This window comes from Lucilia cuprina, chromosome 4, assembly GCF_022045245.1.
Source record: "Lucilia cuprina isolate Lc7/37 chromosome 4, ASM2204524v1, whole genome shotgun sequence".
In the NCBI taxonomy this organism is placed as follows: Eukaryota; Metazoa; Arthropoda; class Insecta; order Diptera; family Calliphoridae; genus Lucilia; species Lucilia cuprina.
The window spans coordinates 16,824,547-16,851,400 of record NC_060952.1 but is presented as its reverse complement, the minus strand read 5'-3'; the positions used below and the strand labels follow the sequence as shown (position 1 = coordinate 16,851,400).

Below are 26,854 nucleotides of genomic sequence, written 5' to 3'. Positions count from 1 at the left end.
TTGTAATATATTGGTCACTTTTCTAACCCGAATTTACTGGTCTTAAGGTCAAACTCTACTTGGCAGAAATCCCTACTAAATACAAATGTAAAGAGAAAATGTAGATTTTACAACGTACGATAGAAACTAAGTAACAAATAAAGTAATAAACTCTCTAGAAATCAAAAGGCTGGAAAATTAATTTAACAATGACCAGCTATTAAGCTAATTCTATCCCCATTAAATACATATGTATGCATTAAAAAAGCAAGCATTAAAAGATTGCAACTGGATGCTCCAACTTCTAACTAGAATTTGTTTGTCTTCATATTAAGATACTACTTGTAGTTAAATGTACTTATTGTAAAACCCTCAACAACAATTAGTTGTTATGAAAAATTATTATTAATTTATTTAACAAATGTTAGCTTTACCTGGGTATGAACTTTTATTTAATTGTGTTTCGTTGAATTTTATTACTTCTGTAAATATTTCACTTTTATTAAAGATACACAACTGTAGTCTATACATTTTTAATATTTAAACTATTAAAATTACACTTGCTTAAAAAAATAATTAATTAATTTTCACTTTTCACACTTTGTATGCACTTGTTGTCTTGTAAAAAAATTGAACTTGAATGAATTTGATTTGGTGGGAAAATTATAACTTTGGTGGGAAATCTTGCGTACACATATTTGTACAATTTGTTAATGAAAAAATACTACTTAACCATAAGGGTATTCTTTTTTCCCTTTGATTTTTACTAATTGTATGTTAAAAAAATGTAGGAAACGGAAAAGGTACCAAATATTACTACTTAATAGAAAATATTAGCTTTTATCTATCTACTACTATATTTACACAGCTGTTTTTAATAATGTCTGGCATCTTTTTGTTTCTTTCATCTGGCTTTTATTTTTTCTGGCAATATTAAAAATAAAAGAACAACAATGAGTTAAAGAATTGGCATTAGTAAACAAAGATAAGCATGTAAGTTAAGCCATGTATACATGTGCATATGGCTTATGTATGTATGAATAAAATTGCAATTGGGTGCTCCCTGTTCTAACAAGAATATGCCTGCATTAATGTTCACTACCACTTCTTATTAAATGTTGCAAAAAATGTAAATTCTTAACAAATCTAAACGTTTTAACGTTTAATAACAATTAAAAAAATATTTGATTTATTATAGTCTCTAAGTTAATAAAGTTATTAATTATTGTTTTAAAATAATTAGCTTTGCCTTTGTAGAAACTTTTATTTGATTTTTTCTGTAGAATTTTTTTTTTCTGTAAATAATTCACTATTATTAAAGATACACAACTGTAGTCTATAAATTTTAATTGATTAAACTATTCAAATTACACTTTTACTAAAGAAATTTAATATTTTTCACTAACACTTTATATAAAGTTGTTGTCTTGTAGAAAATTAAACTTGATTGAATTTGATTTAGTGGGAAAATAACTTTGGTGGGAAAACTAATTATACACATAGTTGTACGATTTGTTAATAAAAAAAATACTACTTAACCAAAAGGGAAAAAGGATAAGTATTTTTATTGAGTACTTCTTAAAAATGGAAACGGAAAAGGTACCAAATATTACTACTTTAATGAATTTATTAGCTTTTACACTGCTGTTTTTAGAAAAGTATGGCATCTTTGTTTATTGCTTATATTTTTATATTGTATCTGGCAGTACTTAAATAACAATTTTAAAGACAAATGTAAATATGAAAAAAATTGCATTAGTAAAAAAACAAAAAGTTAAAACATTTTAAGCATAATACTGCACTAAGTACTAATATTAATATTGAATTTATAAAATCCAAAAAGTTTTTAGGAAATAATTAAAAGGCATGTGATGCACAGTTTCTAATGGAATACAAAAAAACTTCAAATACCTATAACAAAGTATTGAAGAAATGTTATATGTAATTTGAACATAGTTTTTAATTGTTACACAAATGCTGCTGTATTAAATGTTGTTTATTGGTTATTAGGGGATAGCTATTGAAAAGAAAAATTTTAATTTTTTTCTTTACTTAATAAAAAGTACATATGAATGTCCCCTAAATAAGCACGCAAATTAAGCCATCTTAACATGCACAAACATATGTATGTTTGTATGTACGTACATATGTACATGTGTGTATGTATGTTTGTACATACAAATAAAATTGCTCCCTGTTCTGAAAAGAATATGCCTGCATCAATGTTAGGCTCTTCTTGTAGTTAAATGTTCCACTAAATGCAAATTCTTAACAAATGTATATCGTTTTAAGGTTTTAAAACATTTTTTTATTTATTAAACCTGAAGTCTTTAAAATAACAAAATTATTAAACATTTTAGTTTTACCTCGGTAGGAACTTTTATTTGATATTTTTTTGTGAAATGTTATTTCTGTAAATACTTCACTTTTATTAAAAGTACATAACTATAGTCTACACGTTTTAATTATTTAAACTATTGGAATTACACTTATACTAAACAAATTTATTATTTTTCTCTAATTCTTTGTATGCACTCGTTTTGCAAAAAATAAACTTGATTGGATTTGATTTGGTGGGAAATCTAAGTACACACATTGTTGTACAATTTGTTAACAAGAAATACTACTTAATCAAAAGGGAAAAAGAAATAGAAAAAGTATTATTTGTGTTTACAAAGTGTTGGAAACGGAAAAGGTACCTACTACCCTATTCACACAAATGTTTTTAGTAAAGTCTGCCATCCTTAAAATATTTGGATTATATTTCTTGTTTCATTTATCTGGCAATATCAAAAAAAAAATTTAATAATGAGTGAAAGGAAAATGTAAAAGTATAAAATTATTGGCATTACCAAAAAACTTTTTTTATTAAACAAGGGAAGAAACCATACAATATTTTTATTAAACTTCCTGACTTCTGATATTTGTTAGAAAATAATTAAAAGTTATATGAAGATCACTCGGTTTTAATAAATGTGTTGATATTAAAAGGAATCAAACGAATACAATAAACTGCCGATTAAACGAACTGCTGAACAAATATTACAAATAATTTTATTATAATTTTTTAATTATTACAGAAATGCGCCATTAAAATTCACTTATTTGGTTTTTTAAAGAAAAATTTAAATTTTTGCTTCATTTAATAAAAAGCTTTGTGAACATACATGTATGTACAAATGTATGTGTGTCCCCTAAATAAGCTTGCAAATTAAGCCATGTAAACATGCACACATACGAATCAGATTGCAATTGAGTGCTCCCCTAACAAGAATATGTCTGCATCAATGTTAGACTCTATTTGTAGTTAAATGTTCCACTAAATGTAAATTATTAACAAATCTAAAACGTTTTAAGGTTTTAAAACATTTTTATTATTTATTAAACCTAAAGGCTTTAAATTGACAAAGTTAATAATATAAAAAGTTTTACCTGTTTAGGAAATTCTATTTGATATTTTTCTTTAGATTTTTTTTATTTTTGTAAATACTTCACTTTTATTAGAGGTACACAACTATATTCTACACATTTTAATCATTTAAACTATTAAAATTACACTTTTATTAAACAAATTTATTATTTTTCTCTAATACTTTGTATACACTTGTTTTGCTTAAAAATTAACTTGATTGAATTTGATTTGGTGGGAAATATAAGCACTCATGGTTGTACAATTTGTAAACAAAAAATACTACTTAACCAAAAGGGTAAAAGGAATAGAAAAGTGTTGGGAGAGAAAAATTACCTATTACCCTATTCACAAATGTTTTTAGTAAAGTTTGTCATCTTTAAATTATTTGGATTATTTTTCTTGTTTCATTTATCCGGCATTATAAAATAACTGGGAAATTTCAAAAATATTATTACTTAGGTTTTTTCAATAAATAAGATAATAATTAAAAGGTGTAAATTTAACAGGACAGACAAAAAACTAAAAAAAACTATTGTTTCTATAGTTAGTTGCTTTAAAAACGTAATTTTTTGACAAGATGTATATCCTAACATTTAAAAACATGTTTGAATATGATTGTTCCGCCAAACATTGTCTATTTTGCACGTCTTTTTGTATTTCAGGTGCCGACATTTTTGTTTTTTCTGATTCTCCCTAAAATTTGATTTTTTGAAAACTTGTGAACTATTATTTTGGGGTAAAAGCATAATGTATTAATTTTACTTATATTGTAGTTATTAAAATGTTATTCCTAACATTTAACTACGTTGAAAATATTTAAAAACACAACGGCCTATAGCCGATTTTAAGCCGCCGCCAAAATTTATTTCAGCTTTAACGCAGTAATCTTTGTCGACGCAGGTTTTTGAACTAATGACGACCAAGTGTGAAAAAGTGGCGGCGATCAGTAAAGAAAAAAATACTTTTTTAATAAAAACAAATAAAAATTTTAAAATATAAGTGGAAAAAAGTGAAAAATAAGCAAATAAATTAATACGTTTTTGTTGAAACATTTTATAATTTCAAAAATACCGAGTAGAATTTGTGTTGAAAAATTGCAAAACCAAAATTTTGTGTTTCTTGGTAAAAGGAATACTTTACCTTTTCTGATAGAAAAAACGAGAATCAAAGAAGAGAAGAAACAAAAAAAAAAGAGGAATAAAGCCAAAATTTATAAAACTTAAAAATCAAATATCTATATATAAATTAAATTTCTGTAGTGGAGGTGAATTTATTTTGTTTTTTGCAGATGTATTTAGCTTAATAAACAAAAATAAAATGCATGTGAATGTTGTTGCATTTGTTAAAAAAAAAATAATTGAAAGACTGAAAATTGTTGTTTGTGTGTTTTGTTCATTGTATTTCTTTTGTTTGCTTTAAAATAGTCTTGTCTTATTAGACAGTAGTTTGTGTGGTAATATTTTTCTGATTATTTTTGTTGTTTAATTTTGTTGTTTTTGTATGTGTTTTCATATAGGCCTAAAAAATGCAACACTGCAAAATTTGTATTGCTGTTATTTGTTGGAGCATAGTCAGAAAAGGGAGAAAGAGTGAAAGAAAAATACGAAAACATAGAAAAGTGTGGTTAAGTTAAACGCAAAAGAGAAATATATTTTTCAATAAAATAATAATAAATAAATAAAATATTAACTAAATGAATTATTCAAAGTAAATATTCTACATTTTAAAATAAAATAAATTCCGAAAACTTAAAAAAAAAACATTTCTTTCTAATAAAGAGCGAGCTGTGGTCAATAATTTTCTTTTTAATTGCGGGTGCTCCATTTTAGTTTTTCCATTTCTTACGCGGACATATTGCTAAGAAAATTTTTAATAAAAAAAACGAAAAATATTAAAAAATATTTACATATACTATTTATTGTAGAAAAACAGACAATTTTGTGTATAATTTTGTATGTGTTAAATTTATTTAATTTGTTGCGGTTGGAAAGTTGTGTGCAGTCAGGTTTGCGTATTTTTGTAAATACATATATAAGTAATTTTAATTTTTAATTTATTTGTAATGTTTCCCTTGAATTTTCACCATTTTTATTATAAGTTTTGTAAAAGTTGTTATTCTTTTTGTTAAAGTATGCTTAATTATTGCCATTGTGTGTGTGTTTATATCTCTTATTTTTTCTTAAATTATTGTTTGTCTTTTATTTTTCCAATGTTATTTTGTATTTGTTTTCTTTTTTTAAAGCGTTTATATTGTTGCTTGATGTTTGTATTGTTGTTGTATTTTAAAAATTTGGTTTTTATGTTTTGCTGTGTGTCTATATCTGTATTTGTGGCATTTATAAGGTTGTGAGGTGCCCTCATTCCCTAAAACTTCCCTTTTGTTATTGTTAGTGTTTTCATTTTGAACATTACTTCATTTCTTCATCCCATCCATGCATTTAATTAAACATCCATCGACGTCATTCTTTTCTTTTTTTTAGACTTTGTTTTTTTTTTCTTCTCATTTTTGGAAATGGTCTTTGTAATTTGTAAGTTGGTTGATTTCACGTACGATTTTTTTAGTGGGTCCAGAAATTTAGATCTTAGATTTATTAATATTTTTTCAAACATGTATAATAGTAGCTGTAAATGATAGCTTACAATGGGAATATCTGTAAGTTTTATAAAAGGTTTTCTATAAGTTTTTCTACCTAGAACCTTTGATCCTTTACATATTAATGTAACCTGACATCTACAGTTCTATATTTCTGTAGTTCTATAGTACTTTTAGTTCTAGGGGTAGGAATAATTATATGCATGAAAGGCGTTTTACTGCTTCATCCAAAAATAAACAGGAAATGTTTACAAGAAATTTTTCACTTCCTGTGGAGTTGTTGGGAGTTTAGGAAATTATGTAATCTGAACATAGGAATAAATAGTAAATCAATTAAATAACTCAGGCCAACGATGAAAAATTCTAGATTAATCTGGTGTGCTGATCCCGAAAATGTGAATAAAAAAGTCGTATCGATGACAATAGAGGAAGAAACAAAATTATGGACAATAAGAAGGGAATGAAAAAATAGGAAGAATCATGTCATCTACACATTTTGCCACAAACCTATGTGTGGTAGAAAAAAATAGATCGTTTTCTTAAGCTAGTTCTTTAATTCATTTAATTGAAGTTTCAATTTCGATATCATTTTAAGAGAAAGTTTGGAGAACCCTTTTCATTAGAATAATAGATTGTCACGAGGAACAGCCTTTTTAAGAATTTCATGTAGAAATACCACTTAATCGATTCGTATTAATGTAATAAATACTAGAAAAATAAAAAAATAAATTCTTTTCGAATGATTCTCAGTTTTCTAACATTTAAAAAAAATATTTCAGATTTTTTATAAATGGATCTTAAATATTCCTTAATTTAAACAATTTTTGTATGAATATGTTGGTCCCTATTTAGTTTTTTAGTGGCTTGTAGAGGAATGGGGAGTGAGTGCTTTTAAGAGTGGTATGGGTCCTTCAAGTTAGCAAGAAACAGTATATTCACGAATTAAACATATAATTGCCATATTGTTTTCCAACGAAATAATATAGAAGCGCTTTTCAGGATATTATTGAGTCTATATCCTAAGGGCCTTATGCAAAAACGATTATTAAAGTTAACAATGGTTTACTGCACACTTGTTCCATATGAAAACAGGTTTTAACAACCATTGTTAACTTAATAGTCTTTTTTGCATAAGACGGTTAATGTTTAAAAACAGAATCCCGAGGTAGAGATTATTTATTTTTTTAATTATGACAGAAATTGATTCATAGAGCAAAAGTTTGGTTTGTCAATTTTTCTCAATACTAATATTTTGGCATAGCTATATTTATAATATTAATTTTTGGAATACAGTTATTTTATTGTTTGTATTTAAATATGTACAATTAATTCATTTACATAGTTATATACACAGTAGAGTTTCAATATTTATATAAATTTTAAATAAACATTTTTTTATTTTCCATTTTAATATAACTTTTATGTTTATAATTATTTCATGTCAAATTTGTAACTGCAAATGTTTAGTTTTGTATAATGTTTTGTTTGTGTTTTTAAGTTTGTTTGTTTGCTCGTACATACATATAGAAATCATAGTAGTTAGTAGTTTATTATTATTAAACACACAATCAACATTTAAAAAAATAATAAAATACCAACAATCAAAAAGCATCCACCTATTTATTTAAAACAAATCCCCCAACATTTACCAAATAAAAAAATTTATTTAAACTCAAATGAAAATAAAAAATAAAATTAAAAATCCCACTATACCAACAAACCTACAACAATTAATAAATTAATAATCAACAAACAAAATACTTTATTAATATTTTTTTTGCAGAGACGCTTATCATCAGGCGGTTATTATGAAAGGTTATAATTTTTTTTCATACTTACAATTATTATTTACCAATTTTTATATTAACTAAATTTTTTAAAGCAAATGTTCAATTTAATTTTTCATTATTATTTTCTTCACTTTGTTTTTAATTTCTGTTTAATTGTTATTTGTATTATAATTTAAAAAAAGCAAAAAACTTTCTTTTAATTTTATTATACAATATATTTTATTAAATATGCCTTTGTTGTTACTAAATAAGTATTTTGTTATTGAAATTTAGGTAACCTGTATAAAATGTCTCGTAACAAGGACAAATATGAAAGCGGCAATCGTAGACAACAGATTTTTATGTCTCCCGAAGACGTGGCAGCTGGCAAAAAATCTAACTGGACTGGTATTGAGATAACAGGTGAAATTATTTGTTATTATATTTTATTTATTTATATTAATTTTTATTTTACATTAAATCATTTTAGGCTGCGTCCGCAATATTAGTCCTTCATTATGGGAATTTGAACATTTAACAGCTTTATATTTAAATGATAATCATTTGTTACGTTTACCAGCTGATATTGGACTATTGGTTAATCTTCGTACATTAGATGTATCCAGTAATAAATTACGTAGTTTACCTGCTGAATTGGGTGAATTGATACAATTAAGGTGAGTTTGGGAAGTAATTATATATTTCCGAAAAAGATGGCAATATTGCATTTATTGCAAGGACAAGATACACGGACGGAAATAGGTTAAAAAACACTAAAACAAAAAGTCTGGAAGAATGAAAAAGATTAAAGGGATAGATATTTACCATGTCAGTTCCCTAAAGAATAAAAATATGATGGATTCTCTTGACAAAACCCAAATCCATTCAAAGCGTGAAAATTCAAAAATAGAGAAACAAAAAAACAAAAAAAAAAAAAAAAAAAAATTAGAAAGAATGAAAAAAGTGAAAAGGATAGATATTCACAAAGTACAGTACTTTAATGAATAGAAAAATAAGAAATATCCTCGTATAACCTGCAATAGTCCGATATATTGCTGTCCCACTTACTGACATAGGTTCCGTCAGCATCCTTATAAGAACCCTTAAACATAGTTTATTTAGTGCTATAAGTATTTTGGTACCACCCATATCATTTGTTGGCCATAGGACCTTTCTTACTTTGCAATGCAATCTACTATTCTTAAATATTTTTCTATCATGATAGCTTGCTATTAAGGAAAGCCCCTAAAAAGCTAGCTATTCTAGATTTACCTTGTATCGTAAATACGTTCTTGTAAATATAGTTTCAGTTCCGTTTTCAAAGGAGTTACGCCCAGTTCCTTATCTTTCTCCCATTAAGTTGACCTAGTTCCGTCTCCATGTTGTTGTTGTAACAGGTAACAGGAAGAACTGGATGTTCTTCTCTGGGGAAAAAACTTCTAGTTGGTACAGCTGTTGCTGAGTTAACAATCTTTGGCCGATTGAGGATCGGGTCGATCCGGGGCGGAGATGCAATTGTCGTGGCAACGTCTTCATGATGTCATTAATTGTGGTTAGAAATTTTATCTTGACCAGGTGCAGAAACCTATTTCTATTAAAAAAATTTGAATGTTTAAAAAAATTATAAAAAATAGTTTTAATAACAATCTTCACAGATATTAAATCCACACTTACATTTATGTATATGATCGAATAATTTTAAAACTGTTTTAATTCTGTTTAAAAGAAAGTTGAAACTATTTGGTTAATGTCCAATATTTAGTAGTTGTTGTTCTATTTCAGCTATTACAATTTGTTAAATAACTTTAATTGCTATTGACTTCATCTTAATGTTTATATTAATAGATTTTCATTGTTTTATCTTTTCAGAGAACTTTTGTTAAATAATAATTTTCTTCGTGTTTTACCCTATGAAATTGGCAAATTATTTCATTTGCATGTTTTGGGTTTAATGGGTAATCCGCTACAAAAGGAATTTCTATCCATATATAATGAACCCAATGGTACACAAAAATTATTAACATATATGTTGGATAATTTGTCAAGTAAGTACAAAATTTCAATAAGTTTCTGTATTAATTATTAATAAAAATATGAATGTAAGTAATAAATAATGAAACATTTTCATTATCTGGAAGTACTTTTAAAACCCATACATTGGTAAAAAAGGAAATGCTTCAGTAGAAGTCTTTAAATTTTATATAAAGAGATCCATCCTTATTCCTTATAGTAGTATTGATAACTAAAAGATTTCAAATAGCTTTCTGTTTTCTTTTTGTTTTCTGTGTTATTTAAAAACAACATTTTTTTCAATTGGCAAAAAAAAACTGTTTTCAAAAGGTGCAAGTAATAATTGATGGCTTTGCCTCAACTCTTAATAGACTTGTAAATCATCTTTCATAGTCAACTGTAATAAAAAGTCTTGTAAATTTCTATTCAGTAGTTATAGGTGATTTTCCTAAAATAAAAATGAAGAGAAAAAAAAATAAACATAAAAATCGATTAAATAGCCGCTTCAATTAACTGCAATTTTCCCGTATAAAGTGAAATGAAAATGAAATTATTTTGTGTAGTTAGTTTATGCGGTTTAATGTAATGCACAGGCGAACGAAAGCGACTTAAACAACTCACGCTCGCAGCGATGGCACAAGCGAGTAACAAATATTACTTTTAAACAATATCTCTTCAAGTGACTAAAGTTGTATTTAAATTACAGTTTTAAATTAAACGCCTTCTAAATCCAACAATAACCATAAGACGCGACCAATTATGCTATCAAGTAAAAAAATATATATGTATACATATGTATAAAGAAATCTTAAAACATAATAGTCGCCTTTAGTATTAACATTGGACTGTGGTTGGTTTTAAATATCGTTTGAACTGTAAATTTAACGGTTATTTATAACAAACTTTGAAGGCTAAATTTTTTAACCGATCCTCTCCCACTTAACTGGCCCTAATGTTGATCTATATTTCTCTCATAGTTAAATTCTAGCTAGATATTCTTAGAGTGTTAAATTTTCCATTTTAATTCCGACATTACTTATGGGATAAATTTAAATCTTTTTAGGAACATACATACATATGTATTTCAAATTGTGTCTCATCAGGTGACAAAGTTTTTGAGATTAATGTTTTAACTAAAATTAGATCCTGCATTATTAAAAAATTTTTAATTTCATTGAGCATTTAGGAAAAGATTCTTACTGTCCGGTTATACGTAGTGGAACGTCCCCCTTAAGAAAAGCAGATGTGATATCAAGTTCAAAGGTCAGATTAGCGCAGTTCCATCATAATTTGTTTATGAATTTGTCGATCTTTGTAGTATTTATTCTAAAGAAATGCCTTGAAAACCGATCATTAAAAAATTATTATTTTTGTGAAATAAATGAATTTCTTACGAAATCACTGTGTTCACATCATCTTTGGAGAAATGTAAAAGAAAAAGGAGCTCTACATAAAGTAATGACCAGACAGTTGTACCAGACAAAACTACACAAATTCGAGTGTAGTAGTAGTTAATGTGGAACTGTGCAGTTGAAAAAGGCCGGCCAAGCTACTTTAATAAATCAGACAAGGAGTTTTCTTGTTGTTGTTGGTGTTACAACTGACCAATATGAAACAACAAGTTACAACAAATTTAAACTAAAAGAGAAAGTTTCCTTTTTTTATATAACAAAAAATCATGTTTGTTGTTGTGTTGCATCTTTTATCCAGCACTTCAAGTAAAAGCAACATCAGTGGCATCAGCAGCATCAACAGCAACATCTACATCAACAACAACTGCAATCGTCATCGTTAACATCTTGCTTGCCAATACCATACATTTTAATATTTTAAGTTGTTTGGAGTCGAAGTGTATGTATAAATGTTGTTTCTGTACGAAATTCAAACCCAGCCAGAGCTGATAGACGTACCCAATGTGTACGTAGGAAAACAAGCAAAAACAACAGCAACAATAGAAAAAAGTGTTGAGAGTATTGTGTTACTTTAGTGCTGTTGCTGCAACAACAAGATTAAGTTGAATTGAAATGAAAAAAATTAAAATAAAAGGAAAAATAAAGTTGATTTTTCTTTTATCGTGTGCTGTGCACGATGCATGTTTATAGTTTGAAAACATACATGCAACCAACTAACATACCATTTTTTCACTAAAGTTGTAGCGAAAATACTGCATTTGTTTAATTTTATATACAACTTTATATTATTTTTTACTTTTGTTTACAAAAAAAATCGTATGCCTTGTTTTTTATTACCTTAACTTTTAAAATAAACAGCTTCAGCTTTTTTCTGCAAAATCATCTTTCTTATTTTTGTGTAACCACCACGTTATGTTTGTATCAATGAGTGTTATCATTTAGGCAATCGATGGCTAACATCGAGGAGATTTTCAATATGTATATATAATTTTGCAAATTATATTTTAAATATAATTACGAAGTAGACAGCTTTTTTGCGAATAGACTTTTAAAAACAATCATTTGTTTCATGTTTAATCAGACAGCAATTTAAGTTATACTTAATTTACTTTTACATATAAAACCTGACCTTAATCGGGGTTGTCATAGAACCTAATCATTTAAAACTCTTGAATTCTTATTTTGAAGGGTATACAAAATTCGTTTTCAATTCTAATTTTATCTCTCATACTTGCTCTTTTTTATTTCTTTCATTCATTATATCGTGTTGAAAGTTACTTTAAGAAAATAAAAAACGAAACGCTTCTTTTCTTCATTCAGTTTCCATTTTTATTATTATTGCTACTTCATGCCACATTTTTCGTTGTTATTTCTCTTAGAGCTATTGTTGTTGCATTTTATTATATTTACAACCGAATACAAGTCTAAAAGGGAGATATTTTATCATGTATTTCTATTCGGATTTTCTTTCTCTAATTTGTAGTAAACAAAATTATTTTAACGATTTGCTACTCTTTGTTAAAATACCTTTCATAGTTCATAGATGATTGACCTGAAATAATCACATTTTACTGTCACTTATAAATTATCATTGGCTACGCTACACTCAATTGTTGTTGTTTCTTTCATTTCAAGAAATCATTGAAAACTTAAATAAATTGAATTACTTTAAAACTTAAATAAATTGAATTACTTTAAAACATTTGTATTTGTAAATATTTGTTTTCTTTTTTGAAAGAGATTAAAAGTTTAATTAGAATTAATACAAGTGAAACATGGTTTAATGTTTATCTTTTAGTTAATTGCAGTTTAACTAATTTACCAATAAAATGAGCATTATTATTGATAATAATATTAAAAAATATGTTTTTGCAAACAAGTATTGATATTTTATTTGAATTTGTACGTCTAAGAATTATTCTTGTATCTTTTTGAACACTTTGACAAAACCTTGAATTGTCTTACAATTCCATTTACTCATATTTGCTTATCTAAGCAGGTGTTACTAGTTATAAGTGGTTTTCAATTATTTTATCGCATAACCTCAACTTAGTCATTACCAAAATTTATGTATTATTTCTAATTTTGGTGTTTATTTCGTTGTTGGAAAATAATTCTTAACATATTATTGAATTAAAGTTTAAAATCTAGTTTTAAAATCTATATAATTAAAATAATATAGATTGAAATTGTTACGAGGGTTGTGGCACAAGTAAAAACATATTAAATTTATTTAACTTACCATTGATGATTTAGATTTTCCCATGCTTTCTCAAGCACTTATAAAAAGTTCACAGAAAAACATTGCTCAAGGTTTCAAGCAATAGATTTATGATTCATTTTTAAATCGTCGTAAATTTCTACACCTGTTGCAAATTAATAAAAATAAAAAACAACTATTCCCTTCCTGGCTGCTGGATTTGTTAGTTGTTTTCATTTTAATCGACAAACATTTTCAATTATCAAATATATTCATTTATACCGGACTTGACACTATAGTTATTTTCTTTAAAGAACTACATTTATTATTAATTTTTGAAATTTGAAGTCGATCTAAAAAACGACTTATAATTAACGACATTAAAAACAAGTATTGAAGAACAACGGTGTCAGAAAAAATATAATCGCAAATAAAAAACCTTCAATTAAACTTCACAACTCATGGCTGTTTAATGTACTTCATTCAATATTGCGAAACACACTCGACAATAATTGAGTAAAGTACTCTTGTTTCAATAATTGAATGAATGTGTAGCGTAAAATTTATTTATATGTAATTTAAAAGACTAATTGTTACCAAATAAGGACCCGTTATTGAGAGATTAATAAAACTTGGTTTAAACGAATATTTCTATAAATTTCTTTAACAATAGCTTTAAAAGAAAGAAGCAATTTTTTAGAGAGCGAATTAGCAAACAAAGTTAACCAACTGAGTACTCAAAAACAACTATCGAAATTTAATTTTAATTTTATCTCTGATCCTTAACCTAAAGATTGGTCCTTTAATGTACAAAGTTGACTAACCATTAGTTTAAACTACTCTTGTAATTTAGATACTACACTCTTACTACTCCGTTAAACTAAGCTTAACTTGCTGTTAGATTAAACAAGGAACAAATTTAGGCAGACTTTAACCGATTAATTTGTTTTTCAGTTTTGGATTTAAGTTCAGATAACTTTGTTAGTATTGCCAACTTTTCACAAAAACATAAACAATTAACAGCTGTTTTATGCAAATAATACTTTTGTAAAATAAAAAATTTTGGAAAAATGTTAAATAAACATTTAAAACAATTATAAATAAAACAAATCAGAAAATTGCAATTTACTTAAAATATATAGTTTTTGTTCTTCTGAAATCATTGTTTTTTTTTTTGATTTGTTAATTGTGTTTTCTCACTTATAACTTAAGTTTAATTGACTAATAACACTCAGTTAAACTAAAATAAAAAGTAACATTACTGTTTACTGAAAAACACAAAACCTATATTGAACTAGGTTTAAACAAAGAATGTAGATTATCTTTATCTGAAAAACCCGCCCTTAAAACAATATAACAAAAACTATGCTTTGGTATATTGATTTGTCCTTGCTCTCCTGTGATTCTTATTCGATTCATTTCAAAAAACTTGAGACATTTATGGCGTTTTTTATGTAAAATAAAAAAGTATTTATTTCTCTATTAAGTTAAGAATTTTAATTAGTAAAGGAATATTTATAATTAAAATTAAATTTTAATACGATATAGATCAATTTTCAACAAGATAACATTTAATTTTTAAGTAGTTATATGTCAGAAGAGAAAACATGTTTCCAAAACCATTTCTCCCTATTCAAGTCACGTGTATTACATAAATATAAATTTAATGCTAACTGTAGAGTATACAGCAGTATAAGTAGTAAATTACAAATTACGATCAAATTTTCGAGAGAAGAAAAACAATAAAACTTTTTGTACGTTTATTTGTTATAAACAACTTTGCGTAGCCCATAGAACTAAATTCATAAAATATATTTAAGTCTTAAACGGATGAACAGTGGTTGTGGTGATATCGAAAAACTGAACATGAGAAGTGGTCGTAAAACTCGTACATAAAGTCTTTAAACCTTTTGGATGAAACTGAGTAGGTACATGCAAAACAAATGAAAAATACGTAAAACAAGAACTAACCGGCCTCGACATAAATAGCAACAACAAAAACAATTGCATTTTTACAATAATTGTTGTAAGAAAAGCTTCTGAAAACTGAGACAAATACAAACAAGAATAACCATGCTTATTACCAACGCATGGCATGGTAAATAAAAACAATAACACATCAACATAAGTTCTCTATTTTTTATAAAAATATAAAAGCTGAGTTTAAAACATTTCTCTTTGTTTTTGGCTGAGTTTGGATAAAGCTTTGCTAAGTAAAGATAGCATGGATCGTGAGAGTAGTTTTTTTGGTTATTTGTCTCTTATTGTGGATTATATATTAAAGGGTTGCCAAGTATATATTGTTAAAATATTGTACAAGATTACATTATGTCCGAAATCCTATATAGTACAAGCTTATGCAAGTAATCAATTCAAATTAGCTTTTAAATTTCTAAATAAAAAAAACAAATTCCTTTAAATAATAATTTGTTTAGTAAATTAATAAATATAAGTATTTGATATCATTAAGATCGGTTTCAACATATATCCCCTTTTTAATAGTTGGCGAACTAGATACTTTAATTCGGTCATCCAGATTAAATCAAATCAACAACCAAATTTTCTCTAACAGAGAAGGTATGTACATTACCTTAGACCTTAAAAAATTCCCCTAAAACATCTATAATAGCAGCACTATTTTACAGAGAGCAAAAAAATCCAAGTGTTTGTGAGAGCGTTTTTGTTTTCTTAACAACAAACTATTACTGTTTCATTTGTGTTTTTTCTTCTTTGTTTATTATTAAACCGGGCTTTTTCTTGTTGTAACTCTGGTCTTGTTTGATGTGTTACTAGACCATGGTTATAATAAAGCTTTTTTCTTTGCTTTATTATTATTTTTTTGGTTTGTTTGTATATTTTAGTGCTGTCGGTAGGCTGTTGCCTTAGTTAATTGAAATTGAATTTTTAGTCTGCCACAAGTCTGGCTTGAAAACGGTCGTGCGGTCTACAAAAAAGCTCATGTTAGACATTTTTTTTTAAATGAAAAGCTGAAAAAGAAATTTTCATAAACAACTTTCGCGTTTTAATTACACTCGTCTCTTGTGTATTTATTTTTTTGCTAATGTGAGAAGTAAAATCCGTGTTGAAACTAGAAAACATCCGCTTTCAAGGAATATTAATTATGAAATAATTATAACAATTAATTGAAAAGTTGAAAATTATTTAAAAAATTTTTTGTAATAAAAAAATTTGAAATGAAATAAAAACTCGTTAAAAAGGGTTTATACGAAAAGAAAAATTATAATTTTGCTAAAAACAAAAAAAATTTTGTTGAAAAATTTAGCAAAAGTTAAAAAAAATTAAAACGAATAATAAACGCGATTTAAAGTGAAAAATGTCGGATAAAAAATAACTTTAAAAAATAAAGAAAAATCTTCAAAAATGTATTAAACTATAAAAAACGAAACTTTGGAAAAAAGTAAATTAATTGTCTCAACAAAAATATCTGTGTAAAACTAGTGTCTTAAACAAAAATTAATACATAATTGTTTGAAATTATTAAAAACGTTACAAATTGAGCTTTGTTTTCGAACACATCTATAAAAAAATCTAATGATTGCAAACCAGCTTATATTAAAAGCGAAGCCGTTTATCAATAACTGCAAGAAAAACGTTAAGGATTATGAGACCGCATACAGGACAACAACAGCAGCAGTCGCATCATCAGCAACAATACTGTGCAGTGGATAATTGTTTGAAACAACAACAGCAGCAACAACATTTTCTGAAAAACCATCAAAGCCTACAACAACAGCATACTGCAACACATTTGCAACAACAGCAAAAGTATCATCAGCATCAACTACAACAACATTCACTCAATCATGCATTACAACAACAGCAACCACCACCCCCACCGCCTCATATGTGGAATCCCCATCTTAATGCAGCGTGCTATACCTCCCAATCTCCCTCTGCAAATACAAATGGTGTAAATTCTACAACAAATCCCAACCATATAAATTTACAGAATTGTCGACCCTTTCCCTCGAATCGAGTCTATCCACATCACACCCAGACTCCTCACTATCCTCCTTCTAATGGCTTTCCACATGCCTTGCCCACAAACAATCCACAGGCTACTGAACGTATACCTTTAACTGCTCCCAATTATGCTAAGTTGCCTCCACTGTCGGTGGTAAATCAGCAAAGGATTAATGAATGTGCTGGCATTCCTTTAATATCCACAGCAACGGCTCATTTAACGCCTGGTCAAAGGCAAAGGATATCAAGAAAACAGTCCCATTCTCCGCCGGGAAAAAATTGGACCAATATGTTGCCAGGCAATACAGCTCAGAATTATGCTGCAGCTGCCCAATATGCAGCAGCTCATGTCCAGGGTGCTCCATTAATGTTGAACAAACCACAGCAACAAAAGCCAGAATATTGGTCTTCCAATACTTATACCTCTTCGAATAACCAGCAGCCTCAGTTTGGTTCGAAGACAATGCAGTATAACAATAAACAGCAAGATAGAACTCGAACTCCTTTGCGCTATCAAAATTCAGCTCCAGCGGCTTTGTCTTCATCAAAGTCAAAGGAAAACCTGGATCAGCAATTAAAACACTCGAAAGACAACGAAAACTCATCCTCCAATAATGGCGATTCTTCCAACAGCAATGAAACCTGTTTGCCACGCATTATAAAGCCGCGTAAAAGGAGAAAGAAGGACCGTAAGCCGCCGAATAATTTGGTCAATGCGGTCTATTTAAAAATAGACAATAAGTCTCTACAGGATAAATCTTCTAACATACATAACAACACAATAAAAACCTACAAATCGTCTGAGGACTTGTTAAAATGTTTACAGAAATTTACACAAATAACCAATTCAAATGAGCAACCTCAAAGATGCAATAGCTATTCTAATAAAACTGGTCTGAACTATGACTTGTTAGCTCAAAATAAAAAGGAGCTACAGCAAAAGTTATCACTGTGTACGAGTGGCAGTGATATTAATCATGGTATATGTTTCTGTAATGAATGCGATCCTTTAAGATCAATATGGGATTATCCGCTAAGGAGATCGCTCTCAGATTCATCAACTTCGGATACAAGTGGTACTGGTTCTTTAAGTGACAATACCACAACATCATCTAATGATTCCGAGGAAACAAATTGGCCTAAAACCAGAGCTGAAATTGTGGGAGTTATAGGTTCAAAACGTAATAAAGATCAGCAAAATTCATCAAATAATTCCAACCATTTAATGAACAAAGCTGACAACACACAGGATAAGAAGATATTTAATAATAATATATTAAGTGGCATAAATTTGTCCAGTGAACTATTTAAAAACCCTAACTCTGATGCCTTTGCCAATTTGGATCACGCTTTTACATCAGCGAATGATAATATGCTACTATTACCCGAAACTGCTGAAACTTTACTAACGAAGTCCATTAATGAAATCTCCAAGAAACTCATAGAGACTTGCTCTAATGAATCAGGCGACTTACCTTTGTCTTCCTGCAATTCTTTGTCTTCATTTTCAACCACCTCTTCAAATTCCTCTTCAGCCAATTCCACATGTGCTGATTTCTCTAACGATAGTGGTATTGAAAGTGCACACATAAATGCAGGCGATGATTTAGTTTTTAATTTTGATAATTTGCATATAACTACAACAAAGTTGTCGTTGTCACCATCATCTTTATCAGCAGCATCATCAACATCGTCATCATCATCGTCAACTTCTTCCTGTGGCAATATATCAATGTCTTCCTCGCCTACGGTTAAATTTGCATCAAATTTTCTAACAACACAAACATCATCAGCTTCAGCTACGGCAACAGCTGCATCAGTTACAGTCTCAACAATGCAACAAACTCCTTTAACACCCAGTAATGTTGTTTTGGGCACAACAATAAAGGCAGCACCCACTTTGGATTTTCTCGTTGATTTAAATAATAATCATTTACATGTTGCAGTACCAAAACCCATGATTGTTGCTGAAAACAAACAACTGCAACAACAGCAACTACTTAAGCAACAGTTCAATGATCTGGTACAAAAGCATCAACCTCCACATCAACAGCTAACAACGACATCGATGCCAACTCCGACACCGACACACCGACATGATCAACAATTTTTCAATAATTGTTTCGATTTGATGTGGCAACAGCATGAAAGACAATTGGGAAACAACAACATCGTCAACACTACTACATCTACTTCTACTGCCACCACCTCCACCACCAACAACAATAGCAATCATATTGATCAATTAACTTCATCTGCTTTAACATCAAATAATGTTGCAATGTCATCGTTTTTAGATTCAGTGGGATCTTTAAAGACTGTATTTTCCACAATATCTTAAGATGTTTGTAAAGCTAGAGAAAAGAAGAAAAAAAGGTATTGAAGGAGTTTTTGTAATCAGAGTGAAAAGATTTAAATTAAATAGTGTGATCTTTTAAAAAATACTGCTGGGTATTATCACTTCAACTGGACACTAGTTAATAATATAAAGTGGAAAATAAGAAAAAGTGGATACCTTTAAAAACGTTTTAAACTTAAGGAAAGTAAAATGATAAACTTCTGTGCAAATACTGGGAAAGTGAAGATTAAACAAGTATTTTGTAAAGTTTTGTTATTTGCGAAGATCTTGACAATTATTTTATATCAAAAAGATAAAAGTATTGATGATTTGTTTAAACATACCAGAGTTTCATTAAATACTAAGAACAGAGAAATCAATATTAACTGGAGAATAAGCTCAATAGAATGTATACAAAACAAATTAAAGCTTAATAATAAACAGCTGATTAAATTAAAATACCGGTGAAAAAATGCATGACATAAATTCAAAACATCAATAATAATACAAAAGAATAAAAATTTCACACAATTTCAACATCATCAGCACGATATCCAGCCATAAATAACAATATTGCCAAAAACCAAAAATAGACATAAAGAAAGTGTTTCCTGAAATGTTCGTGAATAAATCAATCAAATTAATAAGCTTCGTCGTCATCATTACAATAAACCAGTAAAGTAAACCCAACCCTTTTAATAATTTTAATCATCACACAAAAGAAATTATTACGAAATTTTGACCTCAATACAAGTGTTAATGAAAACAAAAAAGAGGTAAAAAACGAACAAAAAAATATTGCATAATCTTAAAACACAAAAAGCCAACCAAAATTAAAGTTATAAAAAAAATGATTTAAATATTTTATATGAAATTTCACATAACGACTATGACGACGATATCATCAACACATCGTCATAATATGATTACTGCTGTTGTTTGTTGTTTTTGTTTGTATGTATATTTTACAAAAGTTGTTAAGATTTCCTGTTTCCGTTTAATTGATTTTTAAATGACTTGCAACGGTTAAATACAATAAAAACAAACGCTCATAAACACACCAAGTTAAAACAAGAAAAAAAAAACAAAAGAAAGCACTAACAAAAATCCAAACCTTAGACAACAAAATTTATAACAAAAAGTTAAAAAATATAGAAAATTAAATAAAATAAAAATAAAAACAAAGCTTTAGCTTACAACATTTTTTTTTCGAACATACAAAAACGAAAAATGGATTTAAAACAAAATGTAAAATAAAAAAACCTTAAAAATCAAAAAACCCAGCGGGAATATTAAGCGCAAGAAATAAACTTTGGAAAAAAATCAGCAAAAAAAACTTTCACTTTCACTCTCCATAAAGTACTTACAAGCCAGACAGCAACCAACCAGTCAGCCATCCGTTGAGCAACCAAAAAAAAGGCTTACTTTTTTTAACGAACCAAAAGACAGATGGAAAAAACTGGACGGACCAAGAGTTTGTCCGTCATCCAGCCAGCGAGCAGCAGCCAGACTTGGTTAACCATTTACATCTTTCTTGTTTGATTTTTTTTTTGACCAAAGCAACGAAACAATTTACCAACTAACCAAACAGCTCTCCTCAACCAGCCAGCTTGAAAACCGTCGAACCCCTGCTCCAAACAAACCATGCATGCACGTTTTCATAATGTGTGTGTTGTTTGTGCTTCATTTTGATCAACATCTACTTACCATGTGTATGCAAATTATTTTAATTTTATTTTATTCATTTATTTATTTATTTTACTTTTTTTGTTGTTGTGTATTCTATATTTATACGTTAAAGTACTCTGTGGTCTTACACTTTTTCTTTGCTTTAGAAAAGTGTTTTTTTAAGTTTTAAGTTTTTTTTTTATTTTTTAAATTAGTTTTTTTTTTTTTTTTGATTTTCTTTAAATTAAAAAAAAAAATGGGTTTAGAAATAAATTTTTCCATAATGTGTTTAAGATTAAGTGAAAACAAATATAAAAAGTATTGGTTTAGGGAAAAATAATTTCGTTTACAAATGTTTGTTGGATTTCTACTCCTACATTTAATCAGAAATTTAATGTTGGTTTAAAATATGAAAACTTTATGAATACGGGAGTTTACTTTATATATAGGGGGTGTAAAAACAAAAGCTGCAATCTAAATGTAACTTCTTTTTTTTACATATATATTTAAGTTTTACAATTTAATTTATATATTGTAACTAAAAGAAAAAGTTCAAATCAAATACATTAAGTGGTTTGCTTAAAAGGTAATGATTGAAATGGAGATTGTTTCTATACCCTGCATATATAAATCCAGCAATCCCAAAAACAACTTAACATACAACTTAAAAATCATTTAAATGCCGTTTCTATATAACGATTGAGTATTTTGAGCACAAATTTTATTTGTACATATTTTGTTATTATAACAAAAACAAAATACAAGTAAAATTTTAACTCAAACTACTCGATTGTTATATAGAAACAAGGACTGGTTCTTTCCAGTCCTTGCTCGTGGGGTGTCAAGATTAAAGAAGTTATTCAATTTCCTTTTCATTACTTACATTGTTTTCATACTTTAAGAATTAAATTTTATTGTTTATATTTCTTTCGGGTCTATGAAAAAGCCTATATTTTCTAAACGATAATTTTACAATTCTGCCGGTATATGTTCCGAAAATGATAGCATCTGAGGAAAAACTTATGTATATTGAAAAGTAATGAGTTGAAAAGAAGCGGAAAGTAGTCGAATTTACTTCATGTAAGTGTTGAAAAAAAAACCTGAAGTAGTGATGATTTAAACACAGACATATCTTGTTATTTGATTCAAAATTCATTACTTCTGCAGTCATTCTCCAGATGTCATTTTTATGCTCTTTTGTTGGAAGTTATTTGGAAGTGAAATTGTAGTTTTATAAAATATAACTAATTTGACTTAAATAATTTTAACACATAGAGACATTTAATACAAAATCCCAAAAATAAATTATTTTAACTAGTTAAATGTAAGACTGTATTGTACAGAAGGTGAAAAAATCACTTAGTTGTTAGTGGTGATAAATATTATTCTTTCGAAAGTACTTCGTACTTAACTCTTTATTGTAACTTGTCGATGAAATTGCCCTAAAATTAAGTACTTACGAATTAGATTATACGCAACTCATTACAAGACTACCCTAAAGTATTGCAGATGGTATGTTGTAGTCATTGAAATGTAAATTGCAGTATAAGTACATGGTTTTTGCTGGAATATTAAACAAATTATGATATATTGTTTTTAGTTTTGATATTTTTGACAATACGTAGGATTAAGAAATTAAATTTTCCCTTAAACCAATATCTTTTATTAAAAAAAATATTTATTTTTTTTTATAATTATTTTTATCATTTACTTTTTTCTATTATTTATATTTAATACTAATAGTAAGTAAGTAATAGTACATAAATATTAAGTTTTTTTTCAGAGTTTGTTAATTGTGCATAAAACTTACTACAAGTAATAGACTTTAGTTATTTATTATATTTTTAATTCATAGCATCATAATTAGCATCTATCTATGTACCATAATCATGATTATAATGATGATGATTATTAACTTTATCATTTTTTTGCAGCATATTAAAACAAGTAATTAGTGTAGATTTAAGTGAAATTAAATGTTATTATTTTATAAAGAGAAGCCACTCTTTTATGAGATGGAAGGCGATCATCATCATATCATTTTATTTTTCTTTATTATTTTTTGTTGTTGTTGCTAGGTGTTTTAGAGAAAGGTCTATTTATGTGTTATTATTAGTTTTCTTTTTCTTTAGTTTTTTCTTTATACATTATTATAATTATTATTTTAATTTAAGGTTAAAAAGGTTTTAATTAACAAGAATTAAATATAAGCTGGGGTGAAATTTTCTAAAGAGGTTATTTGTAAAACAAAAGTTTTTCTTTAGAGTAGTTAAACAGCAAAATATTTGTTATTTAAAAATATAACAAATTAAATGGTAATTGATCTGTAACGTTTATGTAAAACTAGTTATATAAATGAGAAATTCCATTGGCTTTCTGCATGCATTGAAGCATAAGATTCAGAAAAGCTTAATTAAAATTTAGAAAACTTTAACTGAAAATTCAATTTTTTTATTTTAAATTTGATTTTCGATTAAGTTTTTCTGTATCCAAAATGAAAAATCCTAATTGAAGTTATGTTCACAATTTCTAATAAAAATTCTCATTATTTATAAAAAAATCACTTTCCCTAGCACAAACAAATAACGACGATACATATAAATTTTAAGATTATTGCGTTAATTATTTATATTACTATAATCATTATTATTTGTGTGAATACTTGAGTTACCAACCTTGTTATAGTTTTGCAAACTTATAAAGTTTAAAAGATTTCGCTCTATTGTTGTTATTTTAAACATATTTCGGTAGATATATTATTTTTATCTATTTAATTAAAGATTTCTTGCGAAAACAAAACAATACAAAGAAAAATAATAGAAAAAATTTTAAACAGAAGTTGAAATGTCACAGATTTTTCAACTTAATTCGTTTCGTTTTTTTTTGCGAAGAAATCCATTAGAAACAACAATGGTGTACAAGAATTCTCCTTTTAAATGTATACATTTTTTTTAAATTTATTTATTTCAAATTATTTGCAACTATGTACATGGTGGCATGCAACTTGAATTTTCACACGATCACATTTTATTGTATACATATACGAAGAGTATAAAATACTACATAGATTCATAGATATTTTTTGTATCTTATTATTTTATTTGTTAAGAAATATCTTGGTTTACAATTATTTATGGCTTAAAGCAGCAAAACACAAAAGTGAGAGATAGACACAAATGATAGAAATAACTACAAATAAGTTTCATTTCATTTATTTTTTGGGGTATTTTGTTTTAATTAACGTTTTATACAATTTTATGCACAATTAACAAGCCTTTCATTTTCTATACATTTTTACAAGTATTTATCATCATTTTTAATTTAATTTTTTTTTCAAATTTTGGTTTTAAATACAACAAGGAAATAAAGCGTATTTTTATTTTTATTAAAATTCTATTTCCGTTTTCTAATTTATTACATTTACCGAATAAAATAACAAAAAAAGTATTGTACAAATTTTTAATGTTTATTTACTTAGACGTGTTTTTATTTTAAATTATTATCATTGTTTATGTCTATTTTTATTTTTATCTAAATATAAATTTTTATATTATACAAACTATTATTTATTAAAAAAAAAACGAAAAACTTTTTTGTACATTGCGACAAAAATAAATTATTAAAAATAAAAAAATACAAATCAATAACTTTTATTGTTATGAAAAAACTCGTTGTTGTTTTTATTTCTACTTATTTGTTTATTTAAACGGGTGTTAAAATCTTGTGTTTTTTTAACCTTAATCATTTTGTTAGATTTTTGTTAATTACCTCATTTACAGCTGCATATTTTAGGTTTGTTATGAGATTTGTTGCTTAAAATTAAGCTTTCTCAAAACTTTGTCTAGATTATAATCTACAGAATAGACTATATTCTAGACTATGGCCATCTGTGTGTGTATTTTGTAAGTGTGCAACTAAGGACTTTTCTTTGATTCTTTAAGGGCGGGTTTCTTACTACTTAGTTAAATTAGGCTTAACTTGCTGTTAGATTAAACTCGGAACAAATTTAGGCGCACTTTAACCCATGAATGTGTTTTTCAGTTATGGATTTAAGTTCAGTTAAGTTTGTTAGTATTGCCAACTTTTTACTCAAAAACATAAATAATGAACAGCTGTTTTTTGCAAATAATACTTTTGTAAAATGAAAAAATATTGAACAACTTTAAACATTTATATAGCCTAGACTATAGACTAGACTATAGACTAGACTATAGACTAGACTATAGACTAGACTATAGACTAGACTATAGACTAGACTATAGACTAGACTATAGACTAGACTAGACTATAGACTAGACTATAGACTAGACTATAGACTAGACTATATACTAGACTATATACTAGACTATAGACTAGATTATAGACTAGACTATATACTAGACTTTAGACTAGATTATAGACTAGACTATAGACTAGGCTATAGACTATAGAAAAGACTACAGACTAGACTATAGGAAAGACTATAGACAAGACTATACACCAGCCTAAGAACTATATTATATACTACGTTATATACTAGACTATAGACTAGGCTGTAGACCAGGCTATATTTAAAATGACATCATTTATAATTATCTGATCAAATGTTATCTCTTGTAACGGTTAAGCGTTTTCCGATTACATTGCCTTACATAACATAACAAATCTCAACTAAAACTATATTGGTAAATTTTTTTTTTTGTATTTCTTTAAAACATTGTGTAACTAATTAGTAGGGTTTTAAAAATTCAACCTAATTTCTATATAATTTCCTTATATGTCGATATAACTGTCTAGTCTATCTGTTTTTGTGAAATTTTCTGAAAATCATTGTTGGAGATTGTTGTCACTACATTTAATGTAGAAAAATGTTGTGGCTTGTAATCCTCTCATCTTGTCTAGTTTGCTTTTTTTTATTTTCAATCTTGTAAATGTTTGAAGTTGTTCGTTTTTTAGTTTGTTTGGAATGTTTATTGGTTTAACATTATTTTTTATTTAATTTTTTTTATATAATGCGTGGGAATTACTTGATTTACAAGAAGAAATAAAAAATATATATATCAACTCTTCTCTTTAAATTGTCGTGATTTTTGTGTAGTGTTACTACGTGACCGGAATTTATTTATATTCGTTACAACTTGTTGTGAATTTGTATTTATTTTTTTGTTTAAATTTTATGATTATTTATTATTAATTTAAATGCAACAACTATTAACATTGCAATTTAAAAAAAATTTAAGTGTGAAACATTACTTTTGCACATTGAAATTAAATGGGTATTTTAGGAATTATATATGTAGGTTAAACGTTTCAGTTTTCATAAATTTTAACAAAAGCATTTTGCGTCAGTTAAATCGACATCAATAATGTTAATTACATAATATACTAGCCGTACTTAGTGTGCTTTATGATTTTTCATATTTTCTTTTTAATGTTTTTTAAATGGGTCAACCATTCGCTATTGATGGTTGACACATCAATAGTGGATATTTTGTGGTTTTAGGATTTCC

The 26,854-nt window shown here is 27.2% G+C and overlaps 2 protein-coding genes across 3 annotated transcripts in view; both read left to right on the top strand.

Moving 5' to 3' along the window:
* Positions 1–4,286: 4,286 nt before the first annotated feature.
* LOC111676119 (CCR4-NOT transcription complex subunit 6-like) overlaps positions 4,287–26,854 on the top strand; it is a 52,444-nt gene continuing 29,876 nt past the window's right edge. Inside the window, exons 1-6 of one of the 2 annotated variants that reach the window (XM_046950051.1) lie at positions 4,288–4,655; positions 4,908–5,098; positions 7,768–7,799; positions 8,048–8,176; positions 8,244–8,430; positions 9,623–9,798. In XM_046950051.1, coding sequence (XP_046806007.1) covers positions 5,085–5,098; positions 7,768–7,799; positions 8,048–8,176; positions 8,244–8,430; positions 9,623–9,798 — 538 coding nt within the window. In that variant the 5' untranslated portion in view covers positions 4,288–4,655; positions 4,908–5,084. Of the gene's footprint in view, positions 4,656–4,907; positions 5,099–7,767; positions 7,800–8,047; positions 8,177–8,243; positions 8,431–9,622; positions 9,799–26,854 lie in introns of both variants that reach the window. The other variant, XM_046950052.1, reaches the window with a different exon arrangement.
* Positions 16,735–19,770, top strand: LOC111676118 (protein kinase 4). The gene has a single exon (XM_023437011.2). It carries the CDS (start codon positions 16,998–17,000, stop codon positions 19,698–19,700), a length of 2,703 nt encoding a protein of 900 aa, XP_023292779.2. The 5' UTR covers positions 16,735–16,997; the 3' UTR covers positions 19,701–19,770.

Bases quoted from the DNA above. Each gene is read 5' to 3' on its own strand.
- LOC111676118 (XM_023437011.2), top strand. From the start codon at position 16,998: ATGAGACCGCATACAGGACAACAACAGCAGCAGTCGCATCATCAGCAA.